This window comes from Pogona vitticeps, chromosome 3, assembly GCF_051106095.1.
Source record: "Pogona vitticeps strain Pit_001003342236 chromosome 3, PviZW2.1, whole genome shotgun sequence".
NCBI classification, from domain to species: Eukaryota; Metazoa; Chordata; class Lepidosauria; order Squamata; family Agamidae; genus Pogona; species Pogona vitticeps.
The window spans coordinates 198,074,973-198,085,616 of NC_135785.1; the positions used below are offsets into that span (position 1 = coordinate 198,074,973).

At 41.0% G+C, this 10,644-nt stretch overlaps 1 protein-coding gene across 1 annotated transcript; it reads right to left on the reverse strand.

The window, feature by feature from the left end:
• Positions 1-370: 370 nt before the first annotated feature.
• On the reverse strand, positions 371-9,908 carry GATD3 (glutamine amidotransferase class 1 domain containing 3). Its single transcript, XM_072994197.2, has 7 exons — positions 9,679-9,908; positions 6,029-6,081; positions 5,702-5,815; positions 5,212-5,331; positions 4,061-4,153; positions 2,645-2,801; positions 371-823 (listed from the first exon to the last, which is right to left on the reverse strand). The coding sequence occupies exons 1-7, from the start codon at positions 9,811-9,813 to the stop codon at positions 695-697; spliced, it is 801 nt and encodes a 266-aa protein (XP_072850298.2). The 5' UTR covers positions 9,814-9,908; the 3' UTR covers positions 371-694.
• Between the last annotated feature and the right edge of the window lie 736 nt (positions 9,909-10,644).

Below are 10,644 nucleotides of genomic sequence, written 5' to 3' on the forward strand. Positions count from 1 at the left end.
GACCTAACCTGAAAATAAGGCCTAGTATGATTTCTCAGGATGCTTGTAATATAAGCCCTACCCCCCAAAATAAGCTTCAGTTAAGTGAAACCCTGCCCTCCACCATTGTGCAGCAACCAGATGACACGACTATATTTGAATAAATGTAGATTGTTGTACATGAAAAAAATTAAAACATCCCCTGAAAATAAGTCCTAATGTGTTTTTTGGAGCAAAAGTTAATATAAGACCCTGTCTTATTTTGGGGGAAACACGGTATGTGTTGTCATTAAAAATTCCACAGTAATACTGTAATGGTTGGAATGATCTAATCTGCTCAGTCTTAGAGCAGTAATTCTACAAAAGCATGATTAAATGATAAGAAAAACTGTCAGAGTTTACACCACTAATTTTAATTGCTCAGTGGAGTTATAATCAATCAGAATTTCTTATGCAGCAAATATTTCTAGAACAGTAAACAGGTTGTCTGCTGTGTAACCTGCCAGCTGTTTTAATGATAAGTAGAACAGTGTTGTTGAAACAAGAATGATATCATGATTTCATTTGCGAAATTGTTCCAGGATTGGAAATTAAACAAGTCAGTCTGGAAAAATCTTGCATACACCTAGAAGTCAGTCCCAGGTCAAGCTGATGTTGCCATGACTGAAGGCCTTTTAAAAACTGTTGTTACTGCTATTATGGGCGTCCGTCCTCTTCATTTGCCTGTCAGCTTCAATACATTTTTCACCATGGCCCCAATGCCATCAAAGATGTGATGCAGTTCAGTTTCACACATAAAGGCTGGTGTAGTTACCACCTTGTTCTTTGTGTCCACATGGGCTTCGTGGAAAATAGTTAAGGAAAACACAACAATTAAACCAAGCAATACAACAGAACAGCAGTTTTAGAAGAGGCAGCTGTGTTAGTCTATGCTAACATATTAGGCAGAAACAAAAGTAAAATAAGAAACAAAGAAAATAAAAATACTATAGCACCTTAAAGACTGACTGCTATATTTTAGTGTGAGCTTTGGGGGGAAAACACTTCCTCAGACAGAACAACAGTATACCTACACTCTGTCCATTCTGAAAACTTTCTACGTAATTTTCAGTACTTTTTAATAAAACCCAAGCAATCAATGTTGAAAGCCAGTGTAACGTAGTGTTCAGTGCTGAAATCAGGCTTGTGAGATGTAGATTCAAGTCCCCACTTAACTATGAAACTCACTGTGTGACCTTGGATCAGCCTACCTCTTAGCCTACTTGACCTTGGATAGTGGCTGCGAGGATAAAATGGAGAGAAGACCCAGCTATGTCACTTTCTGCTCTTTGGAGGAAAAAAAAAGAAATAAATCTAACAAGTAACTCACATATTTTACAACAACCACAAAGCAATCACTTTGAAACTTTTGTATCATTCAATACCTACTAACCCAGTGGTCCCCAACCTTGGGCCTCCAGATATTCTTAGACTACAACTCCCAGAAGCCTTCACCAGCACTTCTGCTGGCCAGGATTTCTGGGAGTTGAAGTCCAAGAACATCTGGAGGTCCAAGGTTGGGGACCACTGTACTAACCAACAACCTGAGCAGAATCTAAAAAATGTTGGCAGAATGTAACACTGCCAGTGTAGCTCTGTCCAATCTTCACTACACAAGTAAACATCACCCACTGGGGCTTTCACTTGTGCAAGGAAATGCTGGAAAGTAGGTATGGGAAGCTTCATAAGAATTACATTACTCATGCAAAGGACTGTTGCACAAAAATAGATTCCTCTACACTATCTGTGTAGGATTAATATGATCTTGTTTAAAGCAAAGAGCACAACCACAAGAAATTTACCTATTGCTTTCTTGTGGTTACTTCTTTTTACATAGCTTGAAAGGAAAATCAACCATACAAAATGTAATTGTCATTGAATTTCAATGACATTCCTTTGAGGAAGATTGCAACAACCAGAGAATATAAATAAAGGACTACCTTAAGACTTGATATATATCCTAATACAGAGAATGCAGTGGCAGGAATCTTGTTGGCTTAAGCTACACCATGGATTTCCAATAGCATAATCAGCACAGCTCTTGGAGAGGACTTTAAAGCCTTCCCACCCCTGCCCCCAGATTCCAAGGATCCCCTTGGAACAGTGGATTAGCCACTCTTCAGCCTAGCAGAGAGGCTTGTCACCCCGCCTTCTGCCAGGAATGGCTAAATCCATTGCAAGTAATGGAGCAATACGAAGGAACCACAGAGCTTGTGGCAGCAGCAGAATCGTGAGTGGTCAGTCTGGCCCCAGGGGACCGGACCCTCATTATCTGCACCTGTGGGGGGGATATTCATATTCATATATGAAGACCCCCCCCCCATCTCTAATCTGAAATACACACAATAGCACTAATTTAACCAATTATCCCGGCTTTTAGAAATTTAGAAAGCCAGAAAAAGTTTTCAGTAATGTAATCTCATACCGTTAATGAAAATTTATCAAATGATGCATCTAGATCACAGATATGAACTTTTTAAGGCTCTTCTGTTCTCAATAAAGATGTGCAATGTCTTCTATACTGCTTTTTGGCCCCATGAGCATTTAATTAGTAGCAAATCCTGGTGTTTATTTCAGTGCAAAATTTGTACTATTCAGTTATATCCTATTCCCACAAAAAGGATATTGTTACTTCTTTAATCTGATGTTTTCCTCCCAGTGCTTTAATGGCCCCAGCAGTTCCAGCATAAGGCCATTTACCACCTTGCTCTTCTTCATGTCCTATTGTAACTTCAGTACCAGGAAGCACTTTTGCAGCCAAGACAGGTGAAATGCAGCACAGACTAAAAGAAAGAAAGAAAATCTTCACTAAGGTCCTTTCAAAACAGAATCTAACAATGTATACAAAATCAAAACTATATGGCACCTTTCTTCTCTTATAAATATATAGCACACTCTAAATTTCAAAAACAATCACAATTCAGTCAAATCTTCACAAATCATGAAGCATCATCAATATTCTAAAATCAGTAGGGTAAGGGAAGAAAATTATCTTAACAATCCACAAAAAATAAGATATTTTCCAATTCTACATACACAACTGTTAATGATATACAGTGGTGCCTCGCACGAGTGCACCGTAGAACGACGAATCCGCACAACGGGGTCGTTCTAGCAATCACAAATGCGATCGCACACTGATGGCCCCTATGGCTCAAAATCGCAGAGCGAAGGTCGGTAAGCGGTTCGGCGGCTTCAAAATGGCCACTGGAAGCCCCAAAATGGCCGCGAAAATGGCTGCCGGCCATCGGAGAAACATCGCTGTACGGTGAGTAAAGCTGCTATTGGAACGCATTAAACTAAGTTTAATGTGTTCCAATGGCTTTTTTTGATCCGTACAGTGATGTTTTCACACAGCAAGGGTTAATCTGGAACGGATTAACCTCGCTGTGCGAGGCACCACTGTATATAAGAAGCACCCTGTTGTGCCACTGCTGTATGTCAACAATGTGAGAAGCATAATGTACCTAAGGGCCAAGGTGCTACATACAAAATAGAATCTCATTTTTTTCAGATGGAAAAAAAAGTCCTTAATAGAAGAGGAAAACTTAGTAAGCAGCAAGATGAGAACAGAAATGTTAAGCCAAAGTGGGTGGAAGACGTCTTGAGATAAGGAGTGCATTCACAAAGAACTGGAAGGGCACAGGACTAGAAGCCAGAAAGCAGTGACAATGCTGAATAACACATATTTTAAAGTAATGCTCTCCTGTCCTGCTTGTGGTTGTTCCAGAGGCAACTGATCATTGTGGGACACAGAATGCTAAGTTAGATATATCTTTGATCTGATCCAACTGTTCTCTTCTTGGAAATTCCCTGAATTGGCCTTGCCTTAATTGTAATCACCAACAAAAACCAGTCTGTCAACCATTTATTAGAAGCTGCAAGATCTTGACAACCCCATTTTTGCAGTTCCAGTCTAGTAACAAAAATTCAAACTTGGCTTGTGGAGTCATGAAACTTTTGTTCGTCTTCAGCTTAATACTCATTTTCACATGTTGTTCATCCCACAGATAAATGTTTCTTTCTAAAAAAGGTTACATACCCAATGGGTTTCCCTGCTTTGTGGAAATCCTTCAGGACACGTTCAATGTCTCCATTAACTTTACAGTCTTTCCCATCCACAGCAAAGGTAGACCTAACACAGCAAGAAAGCATATTACATGTAGTCTTACAGTTCTGAAACGCAACACTGATGTTCAGAGTAATCTTCAAAATAACTATGCTTAAAGTAACTAAAAAACTCTTGTCTGTCTCTCCTTTTTTTTTCAGAAAAATATTAAGGAGAAAAATAATAATATGCTATCTTTCAGTGTAGAAATATATTTTCATCCCAGGGCAAGTGTCAGGAAATTTATTTATTTCATACATTTGCATACTACTCAGCTTAGTGAAATGCACTACTCTGGCAGCTAACAACAACTTCAACCCAGCCTGCCCACCCACCCAATTTCAAATAACCCCATAATAAAAAAACTAAAAGATAAATAATGAAGATCTGAGACCTACCCCAAAACAACACCAGCCCTATGCTTTCAACACTTAAAAGATACAAGTGCTCAGGTAACTGCATGTGATGGAAGACTTAATAGACTGCAGTATTCTTGAAATGACTCTTATGAGACTCTTGCAGAACATTTCTTTTGCACCTCTTCTCATGGATGCCCAATTGGGGCTTTCTGGAAATTAAGATTAGGTTGTAACTGTTCTTTTCATTGGTTATCTCTCACTTGTTATTGCCTCTCCTAAGGAGTTAAAGAGTGGTTCCTCCTCTCAGTCCTTTCTAACTGTCAAACTGTTAATATTTCTTTCTTGAGAGTGGGATAAACCCCTACTTTCTGGGCCATGTGCCTGGGCCTTGAGATATGGCCCTCTATCTAGTTAAGAACTGTTTTTTCTGTCAAATGCTTTTCTAAATAAATCTAGTAACCTTTGTTTACATTTAACCTTCTGTCTTGTATATTGCTCCAGAGAGCAATTTGCTTTTGGAGCAACAAACAGAATGGAGCAATAAATAAATTAATTAATAAGTAAAACAATAATGTGAACTTCAAAGCTCACTGGAACACTGATGCTGTTTACTCTGCTACTACAAGATCTCTCAGCAGCCTTCCACACTTAACAATCTGAATCAAAATTAAAACAACACTGAATGACAAAATAGTAAGAAAAAAGAAATATGTTGTGGAAACTCACAGGTTTTTGGCAGCTCCGAAGCCTCCAGGAAATATGACAGCATCATGATCATTTACAGTCAATTTAGCCAAATCTACAATTTTGCCACGTGCAATCCTTGCCGATTCCGTCAGGACATTTCTTGATGGGGGAAAAAATGTCCAAAAAACCTCACTATTTTGAGACGGTTTTCAAAGAATTGAGAAGACAAACAGTATCCCTAATCAGCTAATGAAATACCTACTTCTTGCTCAATGGAAGTATAATGACAAAGTTTTACATGAATCAAATCTCTCTATATATTTCTGAAAAAGACAGATAGCGCATACAGTATTACTCAACATTTTGTAAAGGATTTAGTATCATACAACTATATTCAACTGGCTTGAAGAGAACTGTCTTTCAGATAGTCATGATTCCTGATTTCCCACAGAAAAAAACTTTCAATATATATCTATTATTTGTCAAGATAGTGTCATTTAATACTGTACATTCTAAAATTAGCTCTTACCTTGATTCCCCCTCAGCTGGCTGCCCCTTGGTATGGTCAATAACATGCATCTGCAAACTATTTGGGGCATACATCTGAACACTTGCTCCGCCACGGCTCAAATGGACCAAAATCCTATGATTTTGAAAAATACACCGAGAAGGAGCAAATTAAGAAGCGTATTAAATTTATTTTTACCTCACAATCAAGTCTTGTCAGAAATTATTACCAGAGGGGGATGATTGCTCAGGTGAGAACCCATCTAATATTGAAACACATAATTTGACTATTTAACTACTGGTTCATTTGAGAAATATTTGGGGGCTGTAATTATAGAAATATCCTTACGCTGAGGCTTCATGTATTTCAGTACCATCATAAACACCACATCCGGACAGGATCTGCAAAAAGAAATACCAGTTTTATGATTTAAAGGCATTTGGTTAGCACACTGAGAACAGAATGATTAATTAGATAGGCCTCTGGTCTGATCCAGCTTGGCTCTTCTCACGTTCATATGTCCAGAACCTTAAAACTAATTGATAGCTAAATGGTTTAGGTATCTGACTGCAGAGTCAGGGGATGAGTTCAATTCCCCACTGTGCCTCCCTGACAGGGGCTGGACTCGGTGATTCACAGGGATGATGATTATTATATACTATGAGAGATAGTATATAATAATAGTAATCACAGACTTACCAGAAAAAAGTATCAAACCAATTCACACAATTAACAATAGCAACAACTATGAAATGGAACAACTTACCTACAACAATCTACCATCTTTTAGACTTAGCTGTGATTTTAAACTAATTTACTTTAAATTAATTGAAAGGGCAGACATGTTAGTCCACTGCAAAAAAAACCTATGAAGGCTTCTGCAGCACCTTAAAGATTAACAAGTTTTATTAGGCATAAACTTTCATTGACTGTACTCCAAATGTGCTACAGTTCACAAAAGCTGATTTAAAATAAAGTAGAAGGAAATGGAAAACCACTTCTGAGTATTCTCTCCCTGGAAAACCCAGAAAAGGGTCACTGTAAGTCAGAATTGACTTGATGGCACACAATTATTATTATGTTAGCCTATAAGGTGCCACAAGACTCTTTGTTGTTTAATTGAACAGATACTAAAGCTGAAATCCTACATAATAATTAAGGTGTATTCAATACTGTGATTGACAGAATTACACTTGGTCCAGTATAAATCCCAATAGGATGCTGGGCAAAGTTGTCTAACTATGCATACACTATACCATCTTGTGATTTCATATGCCTCCTAATTATAAGACCAAATTGTGCATCATAAGGTTTACACTGCACAATATGGATTAATTTTGCATAATATGGATTCATTTCTATGAAAGGTAAGTTTAGCTTTGCTCACATCTTAAAGCTTGTCTCACTTAGAGCATCAAGACTCAGACTTGATTGTAAAATTCACTGAAGATAATTAAACCTTCAAGCCTGTTCACCTGAAGATTAGCTACAGAGTGTACAAAAGAGTGCATTTCTTTACAAGATTGAACTGTAAATATTGCTTTACATAGTGTGCTGTTACATAAAGAAATTGTCAGTAGAAAACAATATATCCTGGTTAGAATCCTACTGATGTCCAAAAGTCATATAACTTTCCACAGCTAACTACAGGTCATAGGTCCAACTGCATAACCAAGGTACACCTAGGCTCTGTGGTTCTTCAGGAAATACCCTCTATACAACACAAAGGGCAATGAGACTAGACTACTATCTGCAGAAAGCACTGCAGTAGGAAACAAAAGCCCAGAAAGTGGCCAAGAAAAAGGACTTGTCCTTATCCTGGTGAGTGAAATGAAAGGTGTCTGTAGGCACATGTTTGTGGGCTGGAATTCCCAGAATTCTGACTGGAGTATTCTTGGAGAATTCTGGAAGTTGGAGAAAAACAAATGGCAATCCCCTGTTAGGTTCTCCTTTGTTGGAGGAATCTAAGCAGAGCTGAAGAGGTATTTCGTTAACGATGGCATATCTACATTGCAGTGCCCATATTCAGCAGATGGTTGAGTAGACCAGTAGTTCCCAGCCTTGGGTCCATAGATGTTCTTGGTCTGAAACTCCCAAAAGCCTTCACCACTAGCTGTGCTGGTCAGAAATTCAGGGAGTTGCAATCCAAGAACATCTAGGAGCCCAAGGCTGGTAACCACTGGCCTAGAGAAATTATCTCCAACAATCATTACAGCTCTATAATAAACACAGTCTTATTCTTTAAGGCACTTGATTTTTCTGAAGGTCTTTTTTTCCCTTTCAAAATTACAGACCAACTAGGGAACAGAAACTTAATAAACATTAAGTACAATTATTTCCATACTTCCAAAATGCATTGTACACATGAAAAACCAAGCCCTGAACATATTCTTGAAATCATAACGCAGGTCTGAATTGTTGTTGTTTTTCTTTTTGTGTTGTCTGGCCAATGAGTGTGAAATGTTTTAAGATGAAGCAAATGTGACAGAAAAGAAGGATGTACAATTTTCTTTTTCTGGATAGTGGACAAATCAGCAGGATCCATGTCAGACTTCTGTCTGCACAGAGAAGAATTGCAAAATGATATCATGACATCTTTATCTGAAGTCAAAATTACTAGTTCCATATTGCTTAGGAAGCAGCTTATATTCAAGAGCAGCTATCGCATCTGGCCCAATTCATAGCTCTTCTGCCTTTGGAATAAAAACTTTAATATAAATAATTATTTAATATAAAGCACAGTTAGCTAGGTTATCACTATGGCTCCAGCCCTAAAGAGAGTAAGCATCCCTTGGCATGCAAGAACTTCTGAAAGTTTATGCACTAAGAAATTGTGTGTCTTTAAAATGCCAGTTGTATTTGCTACAACAGACCCCTCAGCAACTACACAAAACACAGCAGCCAGATTGCTGACTGGGGCTGGTTACAAGAATCACATAACCTCTGTGTTACATCAGCTCCACTGGCTGCCAATCCGTTTCTGGGCAGAATTCAGAGTGTTTGTCCTAACCTATAAAGCCTTAAACAGCTTGGGTCCAAGCTACCTCTTTATGAGTCTGTTTGAGTGTTAACATCATCAGAGGAGGCGTTTCTCTCAGCCTCCGGTGGGACACCGGAGCAAGCCTTCTCTGTTGCTGCTCCCAGACTTTGGAACTCCCTCCCACAGGAGGCTAGCCTAGCTCCATCTTTGTTGTCCTGCAAGCAGGTGAAGCCCTTTCTCTTTAGGCAAGCTTTACCTGAGTGACTGGCTGCTTGAGAGGGATTTTTAAACAGACTGTTGTACTTGGCTGCTTTGAGTGTGTTTTGGTCTTGCTTTATGTTTTTCAGTGAGGTATTTGTGTTTCTTTTTACTGTTTGTATACTCTCTAATATGTCTTTTCATGATGTAAGCCACCTTGGGTCCTTTTATGGAGAAAACTGGGGTAAAATATTTTAAATAAATAAATACACTTCTAAATAAAAAGTTTAAATAAGGAACGGGACCCCTACTCAGTACTTGCTTGCTGGCAAGCAGGGACAGGAAAAAAAACCCCTGCTTTGTCCTGTTTAACAGAGGCCAGAGTAACCCAGCCAGCCAGCCGGGCTTACTCTCTGACCATGCTGGCTGGGCTATTTTGGGGAGTTGTAGTCGAAATCCTATTCTCCTTCCCTGCCGTCAAGATCACCTCCCTTTCTGATCCAGCCGCATTCCGGCTCTATGAAACAGCTTGCCAGGCAGACAGAAATACCAAACCGCGCGGCCTTGCTTGCTTGCTTGCCCCGGAGGGCGACGAGCCCGGAGCGCTCCCTCTGGGGCCGGCCTGCTTTTGCCCCAACGGTGGCCCCGATCGGGATGGTAGGCGGCGGGGGTGAGGGGTGGGGGACAACAGAGCGCTGCCTCTTGGGGGGAGGGGTTTGGGAGGCCCGCGCCTCAAGGGCGCCAATCCCCTCACGCTTTGCTGGCGCTTCGTCCTTCGCCCTCCCGACAGCGGCGCCTGGCCGGGACAAGCCGGACTCACCACCGCGACTTTGGCCCCGCGAAGGCGTGGCGCCGAGGAATGGAAAGGAGCGTGGCCAGCCGGGACCCTCCTCAGCAGCCCCAGCGCCGACGACAAGAGGGGCGGCCCTGCACCCGCCAACCTGCAGACCAGCATCGCTACCCTTGTGGTGGCAGCGACTCTGGGGAAGGACGGCTGTGGGGAGGAAGGCACAGGAACCCTCTCTGCCGGTCTCCAGCACTCCGCCCACCGTCCTGAGCGCCTCTGACCGGCTTCTCTATGGGCCCGCGAGGCAGCGCAACAGGGCCATCTAGAGGCTGGGAGGTTTTATTTTCACCCAATTATTTCCACCAGGCTGAAAAACAGGTCTTGTCACACTTCATACTCATCAAAAAAAAAACCACCACCGTCCTGACAAATGCTTTGCCTTTGAGTGAGAAGTGGCTAATTGAGGATAAAAAAATAAGAGCCAGGCTCTGCCTTCCCTCCAGTTAATACTTAACTTTCCCTTCTTCATTTGTGTGTGTGTTTAGTCGTTTAGTCGTGTCCGACTCTTCGTGACCCCATGGACCAGAGCACGCCAGGCCCTCCTGTCTTCTACTGCCTCCCGGAGTTGTGTCAGGTTCATGTTGGTTGCTTCGCAGACACTGTCCAGCCATCTCATCCTCGGTCGTCCCCTTCTCCTCTTGCCATCACACTTTCCCAACATCAGGGTCTTTTCCAGGGAGTCTTTTCTTCTCATTAGATGGCCAAAGTACTGGAGCCTCAGCTTCAGGATCTGTCCTTCCAGTGAGCACTCAGGGTTGATTTCCCTCAAAATTGATAGGTTTGTTCTCCTTGCAGTCCAGGGGATTCTCAAGAGCCTCCTCCAGCACCACAATTCAAAGGCATCAATTCTTCGGCGGTCTGCTTTCTTTATGGTCCAGCTCTCACTTCCATACATCACGACAGGAAAAACCATAGCTTTGACTATTCGGACTTTTGTTG

What these genes read in the sequence shown, in the direction of transcription:
- GATD3 (XM_072994197.2), bottom strand. Translation starts at nt 9,813, where the DNA reads ATGCTGGTCTGCAGGTTGGCGGGTGCAGGGCCGCCCCTCTTGTCGTCG. An exon ending in CCAGCTGAGGGGGAATCAAG is followed by an intron (nt 5,332 to 5,701) that starts GTAAGAGCTAAT and finishes TCCCCCATCAAG; the next exon opens with AAATGTCCTGACGGAATCGG. An exon ending in AAAGCAGGGAAACCCATTGG is followed by an intron (nt 2,802 to 4,060) that starts GTATGTAACCTT and finishes TCTTTCTTTTAG; the next exon opens with TCTGTGCTGCATTTCACCTG.